This window comes from Herpailurus yagouaroundi, unplaced genomic scaffold (genome assembly GCF_014898765.1).
Source record: "Herpailurus yagouaroundi ecotype Mexico unplaced genomic scaffold, PumYag 206, whole genome shotgun sequence".
NCBI classification, from domain to species: domain Eukaryota; kingdom Metazoa; phylum Chordata; class Mammalia; order Carnivora; family Felidae; genus Herpailurus; species Herpailurus yagouaroundi.
The window spans coordinates 227972-248291 of record NW_024412437.1 but is presented as its reverse complement, the minus strand read 5'-3'; the positions used below and the strand labels follow the sequence as shown (position 1 = coordinate 248291).

The following is a 20320-nucleotide window of genomic DNA, read 5'->3' as shown; positions in this document are numbered from 1 at the left end:
AGAAGCATTAAAAGAGAAATCCAAAAGGCCATTAAACTTATGAAAATATGTTTAATATCACTAATGAAGAAATGCAAGGTAAAACAAGGTATTCTTCTGACAAAATTACAGTGATAAACTTCAGTATTAGGAGGGTACACGGAAACTGGGACCTGCGAAGTGCTGATAATCTGCTAGCAATTATGTGATGACATTTTAAAGTAAGCATATTCTTTGACTAGGGAATTAGAGCTTGGAAATTTATCCAAAGCAAAAGAAAAGAAATGCGAAAGACACACACACACACACACACACACACACACGCACACACACGGACATTTGTTACGGCACTATTTAGAGGACAAAAAAAATGTTTACAGGATACTGGTTAAACAAATAAAAGAAGAGAAATTAGGAAACTATTATATGAACATACATGTACACACATATATGCCCAGTAAACCCTTTAATAACAGTTCTGGAGGAGACCTGAATTGTTGGACTTTCATAACATGTATGTATCCCTTCATGAGGAAAAACTAACATTTTCATTTTAGAAAATAAAAGTAAAATAAACTAACCAAAATGATCCCAACAAAAGAATTTAGGTTTTTAATCTGTAAGCGGAGTCCACCTCCTCGAGGCCAACACTCCTACCCCAACCAAATGCAACTGTTTAAATTCAGGCTCCAATGTGCTTGTGATACCCATTCACAGCAATATCTGCACTACTTGGGAGACTATATCTCCGAAGCCCCAATACTAAAATTAATCATTCTGTTATGTACTCAATAAATGTTTGCCAAGGATTGAAAGATTTTATAGAATATTTCTGGAAATACAGCAGGCTAGGATGTTTGAACTAACCTTCCCTTAGAAAATGATTATAGAAACAGGACAAAACACGGGGAAAAAAAAGATGTTAAAAGCATTGAAGAGTTGATAAAATAAGGGATCTGCCAGGGCAAAAATCTAAGGGAAATTAGGAATGCAAGACACTTAAATGAAGCATTCAAGTCATATTTGCCCTAAGGGTACCTGCAGATCTTGACCATCCCGCTTACAGAGCACAAGGTGCCAAACGGATCGTCACAGGCCAAAGTCCACTGAGGGCAGGGGGTTCAATAAGGAAATCCTTCGCGCTTCAAGCTTCAAGGACTTTCAAAGGGTTACACTCTAAAGGAAAATGTAAACCAGGAGAAAAATTTCCTCCACCCTCAGAGAACTACAAGGAAGTTGCCCTGGCAATACAGGGAGCGGGGGCTCCCCTGAGAAATGTTAACACAATCCAGATCAATACCGACTGGGTAGCTGAAACAAACAAACAAAATAAACCAATCAAACAAAATGCAAGCCATGAATTCAGCGGTTTAAAGTAGTACTGGATGGGTAAAATCTCTAGGCATTTGGAAGAAGCAAAGAAAAATTCTCCCTGGAGGAACACATCTTTTAGATCTCAAACAAATTTCACAAATAATTTTTCAAGAAAAATGAGCGGCACACAGTCAAAAAACCAAAGAAGCGTAAAAGAAATAAAGCCCTGAGCAACAGCTAGGGAAAACAACAGACAACAAATAGATTCATAACACATCAAATGCCAGAATTATCAAATACAGATTATAAATACTCTACTAAATAAATAAATAAAAGACAAACTTGAAAATATCCGCAGGGAACACAATAACAAAAATTAACAATTCAGTGCAGTTGGACAGCCTGGGTGGCTCAGTCGATTGAGTGTCCAACTTCGGCTCAGGTCGTGATCTCAACGTTTGCAAGTTCAAGCCCCACATCAGGCTCACTGCCATCAGCACAGAGCTCATTTCAGACCCTCAGATCCTCTGTCCCCCTGTCTCTGCCCCTTCCCTGCTTGCGCTCTTTCTCTCAAAAATAAATAAACATTAAAAAATAATAATAATAATTCAGTGAGGTTAACAGCAAATTAGATGCAACAAAACAAGAGAATCTGGGACCAGAAAGGCAAGAAACTATCCAGAGTGGAGCAAATGGAGACTAAGAGAAAGTAGAAAAAAGTCAAAAGGCAAAGTGATAAGGTGAGATGGTGTGACACACAATTAATTGGAATTTCATAGGAAAAAGAAAAAGAGAACAGGGCAGAGACAATATCTGAAGAGACAATGGCTAATAATTATCCAGAACTGGTACAAGACCCAACAAAAAACCCTAACACATTACAAACAAGAGAAATAAAAGGATGCATCATAGTGAAACTGCAGACCACCACAGATGGAAGATTTTTAAAGCAGCCAGGGGAAAACAAGAGCAGATAATTTCAAAGAAATGAGAGATATATGAAAGTTGTTTTCTCAGTAGTAACAATGGGAGTCAAAAGATGGTAATAATACATTCAGCTGTTAAGAGAAAAAAAATGCCAATGTAAAAGTATACACAGCAAAAGTATCTTTCAAGAATAAAAGCAAAATTAAGTACTTTAAGCAAACAAAACCTAGACAATTAACTCCTCAGCAGATACATATAAAAGAATACTAAAGGAGTACTTCAGGTAGAAGGAAAGGGACCCTAGGTAGAAGACGTAAGATGCAAAAAAGAAGTACAAAGAAAGAGGTAAATGAACACTGACAGTAAAATAGATGAACAGTGACAATATAAACTAATAATGTTGTATGAGGCTAAAAAAAACCAAACAAAAGCAAAATACAAACATACACCACCACCACCACCAACATAGTAGCAAGTAAATGGAGTTAATGTTCTGAGGTCACTGTTTATTTCGGAGGAGGATAAAGATACTATTAACATCAAACTTTGGCACACTGAAGATATGTGTGGTAATTTCTATGAGAAACACCGAACAGGACCTAGCTTCTAGTGGAGAATGAGAATACACAATGATTAACCTGCCCCCCCCAAAAAAACAACAACCCAAATAAAGCAAGAAATGAAAGAAAAGAGAATATGCAGCATGAATAGAAAACACATTAAAAGATGGCAAATAAATGCTAAAGGGGTGCCTGGGTGGCTCAGTTGGTTGAGCACCTGACTTCAACTCAGGTCATGGTCTCGCAGTTCACGAGTTCGAGCCCCGCACTGGGCTCTGTGCTAACAAACAGCTCAGAGCCTGGAGCCTGCTTCAGATTCTGTATCTCTCCCCCGCCCTCCCCTCGCTCATGCTCTGCCTCTCTCTGTCTCTCAAAAATAAATAAATGTTAGAGGCGCCTGGGTGGCGCAGTCGGTTAAGCGTCCGACTTCAGCCAGGTCACGATCTCGCGGTCCGTGAGTTCGAGCCCCGCGTCGGGCTCTGGGCTGATGGCTCAGAGCCTGGAGCCTGTTTCCGATTCTGTGTCTCCCTCTCTCTCTGCCCCTCCCCCGTTCATGCTCTGTCTCTCTCTGTCCCAAAAATAAATAAACGTTGAAAAAAATAAAAATTAAAAAAAAAATAAAAAATAAATAAATGTTAAAAATAAATAAAATAAAATAAAATAAAAGCTAACGTTAAAAAAATACTTTAAACAGAATAAAGAAAAATTCAACTATTTATGTGTCAGGTATACTGAAAACATAATGAAAAGCTGGTAGTATAAAAATGGAAATATCTATACCATATAATGGTTTGGATACATTAAATATTGGATAAAATGCATTTAGAGCAAAAAGTATCATAAGAGATGAAGGGTCACTTAATAATACACAAAGCAAAACTATAAATACATGAAGAAACAACTCGCACAATCATGAGAGATAATAAATACACCTCTCTTGGTAACTGCCAGGACAAACAACCAAAAATCAGAATACAGAAAATTTAAAAACTATGATTAAACGCCATGATTAACAAAACTGACTTAATGACAGAACAAAACTATATTGTTTAGGGATACACACATGGTCGAACTGTAAGGAAGAGCACATTATAATCATGAAAGTTAGAATAGTGGTTGTTTCCAGGGTAGAGAGCGTTGTAATCAGAGAAGAGCACACAGGTTTCCAGGGTGCTGGAAATATTTTACTTCTTGACCTAAGGAATGATTATATGGAGTTAACTTTATAAGGATTTCCTTTTTGTGAAGGGCCACACAAATATTTTAGGCTTTACAGGCCATATAACATCTCTGCGATATATTCTTCTGTCTCCACAACTCTTTAAAAATCTAAAAATCATTCTTAGTTTGCCAGCTATGAGTTGTAGTTTTTACCAAACTCCTGCATTAAAAGCCTCATGTTTTAGGTACTTCTTTGTTTTCAACAAAAAATACAAAAGAACCTGGGAATGCAAGCTGGTGTAGCCACTCTGGAAAATGGTATGGAGGTTCCTCAAAAAACTGAAAATAGAACTACCCTACCACCCAGCAATTGCACTACTAGGCATAGATCCACGGAATACAGGTGTGCTATTTCGAAGGGGCACATGCACCCCCATGTTTACAGCAGCACTATCAACAATAACCAAAGTATGGAAAGAGCCCAAATGTCCATCGATGGATGAATGGATAAAGAAGATGTGGGGTGTGTGTGTGTGTGTGTGTGTGTGTGTGTGTGTGTATATATATATATATATATATATATGTATATATACACATACATACATACAATGGAGCATCAAAAAGAATGAAATCTTGCCATTTGCAACTACATGGATGCAACTGGAGGGTATTATGCTAAGTGAGATTAGTCAGTCAGAGAAAGAAAAAAATCATATGACTTCACTCACGTGAGGACTTTAAGAGACAAAACAGATGAACATAAGGGAAGGGAAACAAAAAGAATATAAAAACAGGGAGGGGGACAAAATAGAAGAGACTCATAAATATGGAGAACAATCTGAGGGTTTAATGGAGGGGTCATGGGAGGGGGGATGGGCTAAATGGGTAAGCGGCACTAAGGAATCTACTCCTGAAATCGTTGCACTATATGCTAACTAATTTGGATGTAAAATTTTAAAAATAAAAAATAAAATAAAAAAAATACAAAAAAAATACTTAGGGGGGAAAAAACTAAAATAATTCTTTATCCATCGATTCTTCTTTTCTTTTTTTTTTTTTTAATTTTTTTTCTTTTAACATTTATTTATTTTTGAGACACAGAGAGAGAGAGAGAGCATGAACTGGGGAGGGTCAGAAAAAAGGAAGACACAGAATCTGAAACAGGCTCCAGGCTCTGAGCTGTCAGCACAGAGCCTGACGCGGGGCTCGAACCCACGGACCGCGAGATCATGACCTGAGCCGAAGTTGGACGCTTAACGAACTGAGCCACCCAGGCGCCCCTCGATTCTTCTTTTCAACGACTCTGAGCATCTGCTATGTGTGCCAAGCACGGTTTTGGGTGTTAAAGACCAAAAACTGAACAAGATATTATCTCTTCACGTCAAGTCAAAAAAACAGTAATAATAATTATACCGTTAGGTAATAAGACTGAGAGACGGAAATAGCAATCAACTACAAAGCAAAGTCCCTGGTCTCATGAGATTAACATTCTAGTGGAAGAAGATGTGCAACAGATTAACCAAATAGTTAAAAATTAAAATACAGGAGCGCCTGGTTGGCTCAGTTGGTTGAACGTCCAACTCCTGATTTCAACTTAGGTCATGATCTCACAGTTCATGAGTTTGAGCCCCATGATGGGCTCTGTGCTGACAGCATGGAACCTGCTTAGGATTCTCCCTCCCTCTCTCTCTGCCCCTGCCCTGCTTGCTTGCTCACACTCTCTCTCAAAATAAATAAACTTAAAAAAATTTTTTTAATTAAAATGTTAGTAAATAAAAATATTAAAATCATACCACACACCAGTGACAATGAGTGATCTACAACAAAACACACAACAATACGGATTCATCTCACAGAAGTAATGTTGAACAAAAGAAGACAGACATAAGAGTGTACATTGTATGATTTCTTTCATACAAAATACAAAAACAGAAAGAAAAAAAACATCTCTGCTGTTAGAAATCAGGACAGTGGCTATTCCCAATGACAGGGAGGGGGCTAATAACTGGCAGGGAGCATAAGGGGGTTTGGGGAGGGAGGCTGGTAATATTTCTTTCTTGTGTTGGAATACTTTAAGCACTTTAATTGGTTTAATAATTAAAAATAGGGGCGCCCTGCCGGCTCAGGCAGTGGAGCATGCACCTCTTGATCTTGGGGTTGTGAATCTGAGCCCCACGTTGGGTACAGAGATTACTTTACAAATTCTAAAAAAAAATTTTAATGAACATATAAATAAATGTTAAGAAAAATAGACACAAGCCTCCTCAACAGTTACCTAAAAACCCTCAACCTAACCAAATAGATCTACACATCAAACATTTCTAACTTTTTTTAAAATGTTTATTTTGAGAGAGAGAGCTCACATGCACGTGCAGGAGTGCGGGGGGGAGGGGGGAGGAAGAGAGAGAGAGGGAGAGGGAAAGGGAGAGACAGACAGAGAGACAGAGACAGAGAGAGAGAGAATCTCAAGCAGGTTCCGTGCTGTCATCATAGACCCTGATGTGGAACTTGATCTCATGTACCGTGAGATCGTGACCTGAGCTGAGATCAAGAGGAGGACACTTCCAGTTGAACCATCCAGGCACCCCTTTACATTTCTAACATTTTTAAATATAGCAAGGATGACAAGATAATAGCCAAATTTTCAAGTTGGATACAGTTTACCAAGTGCTTTAATAACTGCAGTCACCTTAATGAACGCATGTCTTTACGAGATAGAAGAGGAAAAGAAATGCATTCTAAACACTTTAACACAGAAGACTAAATCACTTAGGAGAAGATCAGTATTACCCAACTCTGCTAAGGTAGCAGAGTCAAACAGCTTTCCTAAAAACAGACCTAGCACAAAAACTGAACATAGGGAGATCCCTCTTCCCCCCAAATCCCAAAGCAATACCTGAGGCATCAGCAGACAGAACACACTCCTGAGTACAAAGATCTTGTATGGTATCAACAAATTACCCAAAGGCACTCAAGTAAATTAACACAAAATCCCCTAATAGGCAGCTAGCTCAGGAGTCTCAATCTCGGCACCAGTGACAATTGGAGCAAGAAACTCTTTACTATGAGGGCCTATTCTGTACTTTGTAGGATGTTTACTAGCATCTGGCCTCTGCCTACTAGATGCCTACAGCTCCCTCCTCCCACCCTCCAGTTGTGATCAAAAATTACTCCAACAGTGCCAAATGTTCCCTGAGAGGCAAAACTACCCCACGTTGAGAACCACTAATCTGGCTATAATGGTCTTAAGATCTTCAGTTCTCACTTGAAGGACGGAAACAGATGGGCTTGGCTGGCTCGGTCGGTGAAGCCTGCGACTCTTGATCTCAGGGGTTGTGAGTTCGAGCCCCACACTGGGCGTAGAGATTATTTAAAAATAAAAATCTTATTTAAAAGAAAAAAAAGGGAAGGTAACAAACCCATCTCAAATTTGAGTAACATGAGTTTCTCTACCACATCACTGAGAAAGCCTTGAAAATAAATCAAATGCCAAACTTATATTTAAGTTTGGCAAGGATACAAAGTTTACTTTTAAATTGGAAATCATTTCCTTGACGGAACTGAGCTGTAGGCTTAGAGGTAACTTACTATACTGAGAAACAGGGGTAGCTCTTGTGCAACATAAATTTACGGAGACAGACTTGAGTCTCAGTGACTCACAGGTAGCACTGAATGTTTCTCCTCAGTGCCTCATTCCCCTGGGTAGTTAACGGAAGAGAAACTGCTGGAGTGATCCTGGGTTCTCGCCTCCTACAACAGGTGTCAAATTTCTCCAGGTGAATGCTTACCGGTAAGGGATTGGATAAGGAATGTTGCGGTGAGGATCGTGCAACTGGCGGAACACTTCTGCCAGGGCTGGTTCCTGGCCCGCTTCCCCCAGCAAACTGGCCAACAGGGAAAAACGGATATGAATAATTCAAAACAGTACTGTGCTTCAGATAAGGAGAGTAAAAGATTAACACACAAACAGGTCTTAATTATATGGCCCCTTTAAGTCAATACATCTCATGCTAAAGAGAAAAATACCATGTAAGTCAAATTTTGGCTAGCTTTTCAGTGAGATTTTAAGAAGGAGCTCCAGCAGAAATGTACCAAAAAGATATAAAGAAAACGTGGCTGAAAGCTGAAGGTACACATGGTTTTGAAAGGACATCAGAGAAGAATGTTTTCCCTTCTTGTCTCAAAATAACCCGAAGCAGGAATACAGTGGTACAGTGGATGTTAGTGTCTTCTTTAGGAACCACTAACGATGGGTCAGTGAGCTCGCTACGTGTCCCACCGAACTAAAGGGAAGAGGACAAAAGAAGAGTCCAAGTCACTCCATTTCAATCTTTGCAAGACCCGAAACCTAGTCTGGCCAAGAGAAACATCACCTCATTTGTGAATTTTTATATCATCACAGACAAGACACATCATAAACAAATTTAAATTTAGGAAGTCAGCAGCAGTTTCCTCTTAACAGAGAGAGAAGGGCCAACATCAGATTGATGAAGACGGGGAGGAAGGGGAGGAGAGCACAGTAAAGGCAAAACACTGCTTTCTAAAGCCTTAAATGAAGGCAAGGATTCAGATTTTTAAAAAATCACTAAACTTTTTTTCCAAAAATTTAACTTACCTCAAAGTAATCACTAATCTTATGTCCCCTAGGAGTGCCTTTCCCTGAAAATGAAACCAAAGTAAGTATAGTTTTTCCAACAACATACGTAAACCATCATTCACTAAAACGTACTATGCATTCACTAACTGCGTATGTCATCATCAATTCAAGTACTGGCTTTACTTTTAACAAATAAGCCAAATTACCTGTATCCTAAGAACAGAGACAGTTTCCTCCATCTAATAAAAGCCTTAATAAGCAGTGAAAGGAAGACTTTTTCTCAGCTTGCTTTCCTTTAAGATTTGCTAATCTTTCTTTTATAATATGGTAAGAAAACCTAGGCCACAGCTATGAATCAAAATAAAACAAATGTACAGTCCATGCCCTCAATCAAGAGAACAAAAAATTCAAAACAAACTCATCAGGACTAAAGGGTTTTATGCTAGGCCACAAAAAACTTTATGTGACCATGTCGCTTTGGGACAATTTTCTGCCCCCTGCCCAAAAGTAAAAAATAATTTGTAGATAAAAAAAATAAGAAAAATGCAAAAAAGACTGTGACTTCCATTCCTTAGAGGGGGTGGAGGTGACGAAGCAAACCATTTATTCCCTTTTTAATTACACAAAGATATTTGGCATCATAACCCATCATATTTATAGATTTAGCCCACTGGGTGCCAATGCTCAACTGAATTGCCACAGGAGAGCAGGTACAAAGGACAGCCATGTAAATTGAAACCATTTCTGGCTACCAATTATTAACAAATCACTGAGCTAATGCAAGACATAGTTACAACACCAATGTAACCTCTTTTCTGTATAATACATGCTTAGTCTGAAGAAAAACCTGTGGTGAGAAGATCGTTAACTTACAACAGGGAAAACAAGGGTCCCCAAAGAACTGACACTTTTGGCAAGTGTGTATCAAATGGCGAGTCTATAATAAACAGCCTGATATTCCCTTAAGGTACACAAATCTCCTTTGTTAGGAATCCCTGTGTAGGAACTAATTATTTCTTGTGAGTTGGAAATTCTAAGTATCTAAATTCCAAGAATTTAGTATTTTTATTGGTATGAAATTATTAATACCTTGGCTAGTTTCATATGGTTCAGCTTTTCTTTTCCGGTTTCGCTGGTCATTCTGTTTTTTCTCAGGAGTCTGTTAAATACCATATACATCACAATTAGCATTTTGTTAACTTTTTCACATTATGAGAGTAGGTACAAAATATCAAACTTATAAGAAGACAGAAAGCAAGTCCTAAATCAGAGTCCTGGAGTTATGCAGTGCTACCTTTCAACCCAGACTGAGGGTGTGGGAATGTGTAGTCTCATAGTGAATGTGGCCTCTTACCTCTACTTCTTTATCACTCAAGGACCCCACGCTGCACAAGCTCTGATTGGAAGACTCACTATTGAGTGGCCCCTGGAAAGAGAGGAAAAAAAAAAAAGGAATCAAAAGAAACTAATTTAAGATGACAGCGACACTGAAGAAGCCTGCCAATTTTGATGTCTGAAGTCAAAGAAGTCAAGAATTAACTACAGTACCCGTAAAAGCCAACTTGAAAAGAACTCCATCAACTATACGATGGTGCCCTCACATTAAAATTCTCTAGGCTCAGTCGGTAAACCACGCAACTCTTGATCCTGGGGTTGTAGGTTTAAGCCCCATGATGTAGGGTGTAGGGATTGCTTAAAAATAAAATCTTTAAGTGTCCGACTCTTGATTTGACTCAGGTCATGATCACAGTTCAGGAGTTTGAGCCCTGCGAGGGGCTGTGCACTAACAGCTCAGAGCCTGCTTGGGATTCTCTCTCTCCCTCTCTCTCTGCCCCTCCCCCATTCCTGTTCACCCTTTCTCGCTCGTGCTCTCTCTCTCAAAAATAAATACATAAACACTTAAAAATACCAACTCTGTAATCATGTGCAAATTTTCCCTTCTAGAGTACTTCTGCACGCAGTGAATTCATTTTTTAAGGAAAATAAGCAGGGGAAATCCATTCTCTTGCCCTTCTGTATCATACAGGCATCATCTGAAAGTTGATATGTTAAGGAGGATGTTAAGAGTTTCTTACAAAGAATGGTCAGAGACTAGAATATGAAGGAACTGCTTTTCTGAGTCAGGCTTTAAGGAGGCATGACCACTAGCTCAAAAACCAAAGTTACAAGAGACTGACTTCCACCCTAATGGCATGAGGGGCTCTGCTGGCCCGCTCCTCAGTGAAACTGGTGAAAATTATTTAAAAAAATAAACAAACAAACAAAAAAAACCATCATTCAAGGCCTCTGGAAATAGTCCCTAAGGGGAAACAGTAAATGAAGAAAATAATCATTCAATAAAAATCTATGAAAATTCAGGCTGAAAGGTCAAAGTCTGAGGAATTTGAACCCAGACCACTCCCACTCCTCCCCTCTCCCATGTCAGCAATGTTCCCGTTCTCGCAGTGGCCAAGAACACATGGCTCCTTCTTCCCCCAGCTCTCAGTCCAAGAGCTTTCTTCTCTAAGGAGCTGGACTGTCCCCAGGCCCCTGCTGCTGACACTAAGTCCCAGGCAAGTACATCAAAAGCAGGGGCTGCCCCGTGTGCAACCCCCACTTGCAGAACAGAAGCTATACCTCAGGCGTGGCACACTGAGAATAGCGGGACCCCAAGAGCTCTTCCATCCAGCTCATGAGATGATGGTGGCTCCACATCTGGATAGGCTGCTGCATGCGCTTCCTTCCCACTGACTCCCATCCTCCACCCGCCCCAGCACTCAGCTCCCAGATCCAGAATGTCACTCACAGAAAAGATTGCCATCATCCCCATCCCCAACTCCAGGAACCTGACTCAAATACTCTGCCTCAGGAGAAAGGCAGGAACACTTAGTACCAAATCTCTTCCCAAAAGACTTGACTTCATTCCCATGGACGAGTTTAAGCCTAAGAGTATTCTCAAGAACAGTGGAAGCTGTGGTAAAAGAAAGGCAAACAGAAGATCTGTGGGTGAAATGAAGATACGGCTTAGACTGTAGGCCAGCTAGTTTGCAGAAGAGAACCAGGGAATAAGACACCTGGGAGAAGTCCTCCTGGGGTCAGAACAAACAGCAAACACTGACCTCAGAAACTCTTCCTTCCAAGGAGCCCCAATTTGATCTGATTAGTTTGTAGAGGAATTTAAGCCTCAGGGCACTGTTGAAAACAAGAGAGCAATCCGGGCAATTAGTGGAGTTTTAACAGCTGGGTTGGTCAGGGAACGAAAGCTCTATTAGTACCAGTCATCCCAGGGTGACTGTAGGCATACTTAAAGCTGTGTCTCCCCAAAGTCACCACCAGAGGCTTGACACTGGATGAACAGTGGATAGAAAAGACGTCACTAAAATAATCTAGCCAGTCACTAAACAAATAAACAAGCAAACAACAATAATAAGTCCATCAGGGCACCTGGGTGGGTCAGTCAGTTAAGCATGACTTCAGCTCAGGTCGTGATCTCATGGTTCGTGAGTTCAAGCCTCGCACTGGGCTCTCTGCTGTCAGCACGAGCCTACTTGGAGCCTCTGTCCCTCTCTCCCTGCCTCTCCCCCACTCATTCTCTGTCTTCTCTGTCAAAAATAAATAAACTCAAAAAAAAAAAAAAGTAAGAGCTTCTCTTTAAAAACAAAACAATAACAAGTTCAAGACTGGGATGAGAACTCAGTACCCAGAGTTGGTACAATACGTCATCTAAAATGACCAGTTTCCAACAAAAAATCATGAGGCATGCAAATACAAAAATATGACCCATATACCAGGACGAAAAAATGGCAGACTAAAGAAACTACCTGTGAGAGTGACTAGATATTGGATTTAACAGAAAAATATTCAGAACAGCCATATAAGTATGTTCACAGAGCCAAAGGAAACCACAATTAAAGAAAAAAAGTGTGAGTGACAATGTTGTATTAAACAGCGAATATCAATAGAAACAAAGAAATATATATTTTTTAAAAAAGGGGAATTATGGAGATGAAAACCACAATAATGGAAATAAAAAAATGCACTAGAGAGGCTCAAGAGTAGAAATTAAGTGACAGAAGAAATCATTAGCAAATGTGAAGATAGATCAATAGAAATTATGCAAGCTGAAAACCAGAGAGAAAATAGAAGAAAAATAAACAGCCTCAGAGAAACGTGGGAAAATGTTAAGTATGCCACAATGCACATAATTGAGGTGAGAGAGAGAAAGAGAGAGAGAGAGAGGTGAGCAGAAAAGAAGCAGAAAAACATATCCAAAGAAATAATGGCTGAAAATTTCTCAAATTTACTGAAAAGCAACAACTTATTCATCCAAGAAGCTTAATGAATTCCAAGCATGATAAACACAAAGAGACCCACAAACAGCCACATCATAGGAAAAATGCTCAAAGGCAAAGACAGGAGAAAATCTTCTGAAAGAAAAATTTTTTATAGTTTATTTATTTGGAGAGCCTGTGTGGTTCAGTCAGTTAAGCATCCAACTCTTGGTTTCAGCTCAGGTCATGATCTATCTCATGGCTTTGCAGGTTCGAGCAGGCAGTGCCTGCTTGGGATATTCTTTCTCTTTCTCTCTCTCTCTCTCTCTCTCTCTCTCTCTCTCTCTCTCTCTCTCTCCCCCTCTCCCTCTCCCTCCCCTGCTCATGCTACCTCTGTCTCTCTTAAAAAAAAAAAAAAAGGGAAAGAAAAAAGACAAAGACAAAAATCTTAAAAATAAAGAAATTAATTAAAGTTCATTTATCTATTTTAGACAGTGAGAGAGAGGGAGAGAACATGCGCATGTGGGGCAGAGAGAGAGGGAAACAGAGAATCCCAAGCAGGTTCCATGCTGTCAGTGCAGAGTCTGACTCGGGGCTCGAACCCACCAAGTGTGAGCCAAAATCAAGAGTCGGACGTTTAACCAACGGAGCCACCCAGGCACACACACCCCCCTTTTTTTTTGATGTTTGTTTATTTTTGAGAGGGAGAGAGAGAGAGACAGAGTGTGAGCAGGGGAGGGGCAGAGAGAGGGAGACAGAATCTGAGGCAGGATCCAGGCTCTGAGCGGTCAACACAAGGCTCGACCTCACAAGCAGTGAGATAATGACCTGAGGTGAAGCCAGATGCTTAACTGACTGAGCCACCCAGGCGCCCCCTCTTTTTTTTTTTTAAAGTTTATTTATTTTTGAGACAGAGACAGAGATCATGCGTGTGAGTGGGGTAGAGGCGTTGAGAGAGGGAGCAAAAGAATCCCAAGCAGGGCTAGACCCCATTAACAACCCCACAAACAATCACCTGAACCGGAATCAAGAGTCAGACCGCTAACCTACTACGCCACCCAGGAACCCCCTCAGGAGAAAGTCTTAACAAGCAGAAATATAATGCATCACTTACAAGGGAATCCCAATAAGATTAACAGCTGACTTCAGAGCAAAAACAATTTAAAAAGGGGCAAAAGATCTGAACAGACATTTCTCCAAAGACTATATACAAATGGTCAATAAACACATGAAAAGAAGCTCAACACCATTAGCTCACGGGAAATACAAATCATAACCAAAATGAGACACCATTTCAGACCTACTAGAATGGCTAGACTAAAAAAGAAGTAAGGGGGGGTGCCTGGGTGGCTCAGTGAGTTAAGCATCCGACTTCAGCTCAGGTCATGATCTCAAGGTTCATGAGTTCAAGCCCCGTGTCGGGCTCTGTGCTGACAGCTCAGAGCCTGGAGTCTGCTTTGGATTCTGTGTCTCCCTCCCTCTCTCTGCCCCTCTCCAGCTCACTTGCTCTCTCTCTCTCAAAAATAAGTAAACATTAAAAAAAAAAAAAAAGTAAGAAAGTGCTGGCAATGAGCACTGAGATATGCACAGAATTGTTGAATCACTGTATTATACACCTTAAATTAATATAACACTATATGCTAATTACACTTGATTTACAAAAAAAGTGCTGGCAAGAATGTGGAGAAACTATGTTCTCACCAGAAATATATTGCTGGTGGGAACACAAAATGGTGCAGTTGCTTTCAAAAACAGGCAGCTCCTCAAACAATTAAACATAATTACTGTATGACCCAGAATGCTACTCCTAGGTATATAAGGAAAAGAAACGAATATGCACAAAAATTTGGACACAAATGTATAGCATCATTATTCACAAAAGACATTTAATGTCCAATTGATGAATGGATAAACAAAATTCCATACAATGGAACGGAATGGTATGTAACTGTGAATATACTAAAAAAGCAGTGGATTGCATATTTTAAAAGGGGTAAATTGTACTGTATATGAATTATATCTCAATAAAACTATTAAAAACCAATAGTCACTAGGCTTAGTGTCAAAAATAATTTGCATTCTTACTAGGGTGTATCAAGTATTCCTTTCGCCATATTCTTAACACACTACTTTTTAAGTATAATAAACACACTACAACAGAGAGCTTCATAGTGAGATACTTGGGAAGCTGCGAAAATAATAAAGTGAAACTAGGGAGAAGAAACAAAATCAAATCATGTATTCCTAGTGACATAACTCAGCAAAAGACTTATTCCTACAATGGTATAGAGTTCCATGATGTTTTGAATGAGACAAAAAGGAGTTTTATTTACACAAAAATTCTACAATAATTCTTTTTAAATGTTTGTTTATTTTTGAGAGAGCGAGTAGGGGGGAAGAGAGAGAGAGGGAGACACAGAATCCGAAGCAGGCTCCAAGCTCCGAGCTATCAGCACAGAGCCCGACGCAGGACTCGAACTCATGAACCACGAGATCATGACCTAAATTGAAGTCGGACGCTTAACCGACTGAACCACCCGGCGCCCCTAATTTTTTTTTTTTAACATGTATTTATTTTTGAAAGAGAGAGACAGAACATCAGTGGGGGAGGGGCAGAAAGAAAGGGAGACACAGAATCTGAAGCAGGTTCCAGGCTCCGAGCTGTCAGCACAGGGCCCAACGCGGGGCTCGAACCCACGAATCATGAGTTTATCACCTGAGCTGAAGTCAGACACTTAACTGACTGAGCCACCCAGGCGCCCCAAGAATTCTACAATAATTTAAACTGAACATTCCTATGCCCAAATTTTCAAAATATTCTGTTCATGAATTACCTTTATTGTAACCATTATGAAGTTTTTTTTTTCCTTTGGATAGTAATAAAACCACACATCGTATTTTAACTATACACTTGACTCACCAAATATCCCTCACTTTCAAGAGGAAATGGCAAATGTGATACAGAGAAGAGAGAACTGAACAGTCTATTTTTTACTCGGAATTATTGATACTGAAATACACTGGCAAGTGTACCTAACAGTGATGCACACTGTTGTGTTTGAAATGCTGTGTGTGAGGCACAAGGCTTCTTATGGTTCTCTGTGTCTAACCAGAAGAAAAAGGATTAAGAATTATTTAATCCTCCCTTTTGCTGTCCTTTTCTGAAGCACAGCATCCCAAATTATTATAAAATCATTAGATTAAATTAGATTAACAGGGATAAATGACATATATTGCCTGTTCTAAGGCAGCTTACTGTCTAGTAAAAGAGCTAAATAAAAGCTTTTAGGCAAACTGAATGTTATCTTTCAAAAATGCCACTATCACTAAAAAACAAACAAAAATGGCAGGAAAAACTCAACTACATTAAAAGGGGACAAGAAGGTATGAGTAAATTAAATGTATGATCCTTGATCTGACCCTGAATATTGAAACAAATCAAAACCAGCTATAAAGGGCATTATTGAGACAAAGGCAGAAACTGAATATGGACTATATATTAAATAATTAAGTGCTTTTACAAATTGGTCTATTATTATCAGTTCCTCAACTGAAAATTTTCCATTGGATGCATCTTTTTAATAGAGTGCTTTGTACGTTTTGTATGAGTTCATGTCCAGCTTTCCGAGCGTCTTCTACATTTCAGGGGTCAGGGGCAGTCCCAAAAACAGTTTAATGTCTGCCTCTGCCAATGCCCTATACTATTCATCAGTTCCAAACACATTTATTTATACATTAGTCATCCTGACCAAGATTTCCACACAAGGTTGAAGTTTCCATTTCTTGCAGGTGGCTTTTAATTTTTTTTAAGTAACCTCTACACCCCAACATGGGGCTCAAACTAAGGATCTCGAGACCTAGAGTCGTGTCTTCTACCAACTGAGCCAGCCAGGCGCCCCACTTCTTGAAGGCGGCTTTTAACAGCCACAAACCTAATATAAGTAGCTCACTTCTGTCCTATGTCTTGGACCAGTGGGCCGTTTTACCAGTCCTAGCTCACAGAGAAGCTTTCCAATTCCCAGCTTTATACAGTTCCAGTTCAGACCTCTGGACTCAATTACCACCCCCAGGGGTAAATTAAACCCGAAAGCAGAAACGCTTAGGGGCCATCAAGTTTAACTCCCATTCACCACTGTGACAATGTCATATATTTGAAGCTCTAACAACTGGGACTTAATTTTTCCAATTTCTCTTACACTGCTGACATTCAGGAATCATATAGTTTTCATATATTTCATTAAATCACTTTACTGAATTGTTATTCTTTCTAATCATCTGTTAGTTTGTTCCTTTGGTTTACTTGTCCAGATACAAAATCACAGCATTTTTAAGTAATAAGTTTGTATCTTCCTTTCCACAATTTGTATCTCTTACTTGTTTCACATTTTACTGTACTGAATAAAACAACAGAAATAAAAAGCATAGACAGAACACAGTTCTTTCCTTTTTCAAGGTAACTCCTCTAGTGCTTTACCATTAAAAGCTGTATGAAGACCTCAAATAGCACTTTCCAGCCAGGGCCTGGCAGAATGGCTCCCGCAAAGCAGGGAGAAGAAGAAGGGCCATTCTGCCATCATCAAGGTAGTGACCAGAGAACGTACCATCAACATTTACAAGTGCACCCAAGGAGTGGCTTCCAAGAAGAGTGCCCCTTGCACACTCAAAGAGACCCAGAAATTTGCCATGAAGGAGATAGGAACTCCAGATGCGCGCACCGACACCAGGCTCGACAAAGCTGTCTGCATCAAAGAAATAAAGAAAGTTCCACCCCATCTGTGCGTATGGTTATCCAGAAAACGTAACAAGGATGAAGATTCACCAAACGAGCTCTATACGTTGGCTACCTATGTATCTATCACGGTCACTACTTGCAAAAATGTACAGTTAATGTGGATGAGAACTAATCACTGATTGTCAAATAAAGGTATAAAACTGCAAAAACAGACAGACAAACAAAAACAAAAAAAAACAAAAAAACCTCAAATAGCCAAAACAATCTTGCAAAAGAACAAAGTTGGAGGTCTCCCACTTTCTGATTTCAAAACTTCCTACAACACTATAGTAATCAAAACAGTACGGCACTGGCATAAACACAAGATAGAGACAAAATGGAATAAAGCAGAAACCTAGAAATAAACTTTCACATATATGGTCAAATGGTTTGTTGGGGGGTTTTTTATTCCAATTTTTTCTTTGATTTTTTTTTCAGTTTTATTGAGATTTAATTGACACACAGCTCTGTATGAGTTTAAGATGTACTGCATAAGAAGGGTGATTTGATAGAGGGGCACCTGGGTGGCTCAGTCGGGTAAGCATGCAAGTGTGGCTCAGGTCATGATCTCGCAGTTTGTGGGTTCAAGCCCCTCATCGGGCTCTGTGCTGACAGCTCAGGGACTGGAGCCTGCTTTGGATCCTGTGTCTCCCTCTCTCTCTGCGCCTCCCCTGCTTGTGCTGTCTCTTTTTCAAAAATAAATAAACATTAAACAAATTTTTTAAAAAAATTTTTTAATGTTTTTATTTATTTTTGAAGGAGAGAGAGAGACAGAGCATGAGCGGGGAAGGAGCAGAGAGAGAGGGAGGCACAGAATCAGAAGCAGGCTCCAAGCTCTAAGCTGTCAGCACAGAGCCTGATGCAGGGCTCGAACCCACAAACTGTGAGATCATGACCTAAGCCGAAGCCAGATGCTCGACTGACTGAGCCACCCAGGCACCCCCCCCAAAAAAAAATTTTTTTAAAGGATGACTTGACATAGAAGATTTTCAACAAGAATGCCAAGACCATTCAACAGTGAAAAGGACACTCTTGTCAACAAATGGTGTTAGGAAAACCGGAAATCCATAAGCAAAAGAATGAAGTTGGACCCTTATCTTACATCACATACAGGAATTAACTCAAAATCGAGGACTCCAAAAGCATAGGCAACCAAAAACAAACAAAAGATAAAGTGGACTACACCAAAATTAAAATCCTCTGTGCATCAAAAAACATGATTGGGGCTCGTGGGTGTCTCAGTCGGTTAAGCGTCCGACTTTGGCTCAGGTCATATGAGTTCAATCCCCACATTGGGCTCTGGGCTGACAGCTCAGAGTCTGCAGCCTGCTTTGGATTCTGTGTCTCCCTCTTTCTCTGCTCCTCCACAGCTCGTGTTCTCTCTCTTTCAAAAACAAATAGACATAAATGACCAACAGGGGCACCTGGGGGGCTCAGTTGGTTAAGCAGCCAACTTTGGCTCAGGTCTCACAGTTGATCTCACAGTTGGTTCGTTAGTTCGAGCCCCACGTAGGGCTCTGTGCTGACAGCTCAGAGCCTGAAGCCTGCTTTGCATTCCGTGTCTTGGTCTCTCTCTGTCATTCCCATACTCTCACTCTGTCTCTCTCTCTCTCAAAAATGATAAACATTTAAAAAAAATTTTAAAACAACAACAAAAAAAAACCCAAACACATGATCAACAGAGTGAAAAGGGAACCCTCAGGAGAAAATATTTGTGAACCATATAGTCTATGATAAGGAGTTAATATCCAGAATATATAAAGAATTCCCACAAATCAACAAAAACACAATAACCTGATTAAAAACTGGGCAGGGGCACCTGGCTGGCTCAGTTGGTAGAGCAGGCAACTCGTGATCCCAGGGTCATGAGTTCAAGCCCAATGTTTGGGGTAGAGTTTACTTTAAAAAATAAATACATAAATAAATGGGGCGCCTGGGTGGCTCAGTTGGTTAAGTGTCTGACTTCGGCTCAGGTCATGATCTCACGGTTCGTGAGTTCAGGCCCCGCGTCGCGCTCTGTGCTGACAGCTCAGGGCCTGGAGCCTGCTTCTGATTCTGTGTCTCCCTCCCCTCAGCTCCTCTCCTGCTCACACTCTGTCTCTCTCTCAAAAAAATAAAGATTAAAGAAAAAAAATTTTTTTAATAAAAAAAAAGGGCAAAGGACTTGAATAGACATTTCCTCAAAGATATACAAAAGGAAAAGGGCCAGCCAAACAAGCACATGGAGAGATGCAACATCACTAATCGTTAGGGAAATGCAAATCAAAATTACAGGAGATACCATAACACCTCATACCTATTAGAATGGCTACTATCCAAAAAAGGAAAGCAATGAGCACTAGCAAGGATGTGGAGAAATCGGAACCCTGGTGCACTGTTAGTTGGAATGTAAAATGGTAAATTTTATATGTATTTTACCACAATCAAAGCTTTTTAAAAAACAACTATTGTTTTTTAAATTAGGAAGTTCAGACGGCTACTAAGTTCATCCAAATACTTTCTTAAAAGTTATTACTTATTTGCTATTGTAATAATAATAGTCAACGCTTACGTAGCGCTTCTTTGGGCTGGCTGGGCATTCTATATTAGCACATTTCATTCTCACAACTTAAAAATAGACCACACAAATATGTCCCAACTAATTTTTGACAAAGTCACAAAAACACTTTGATAGCCTTTGCAACAAATTGGTGCTGGAGCAACTAGACATCCATAGGCCAAATTGTGAACCTTGCCTTAAACCTTATACTTTATTTTAAAA

The 20320-nt window shown here is 39.8% G+C and overlaps 1 protein-coding gene across 12 annotated transcripts in view; it reads right to left on the bottom strand.

Moving 5' to 3' along the window:
• TLK2 (tousled like kinase 2) overlaps positions 1–20320 on the bottom strand; it is a 116507-nt gene that overhangs the window by 67401 nt on the left and 28786 nt on the right. For 6 of the 12 annotated variants that reach the window (XM_040452012.1, XM_040452013.1, XM_040452008.1 and 3 more), the window contains exons 3-6: positions 9893–9964; positions 9628–9697; positions 8557–8600; positions 7730–7825 (exon numbers count right to left, since the gene is read on the bottom strand). The exons of 3 other annotated variants lie outside the window; for them this stretch is intronic. In XM_040452012.1, coding sequence (XP_040307946.1) covers positions 7730–7825; positions 8557–8600; positions 9628–9697; positions 9893–9964 — 282 coding nt within the window. The remainder of the gene's footprint in view (positions 1–7729; positions 7826–8556; positions 8601–9627; positions 9698–9892; positions 9965–20320) is intronic. 3 more of the 12 variants (XM_040452010.1, XM_040452011.1, XM_040452009.1) reach the window with 1 other exon arrangement.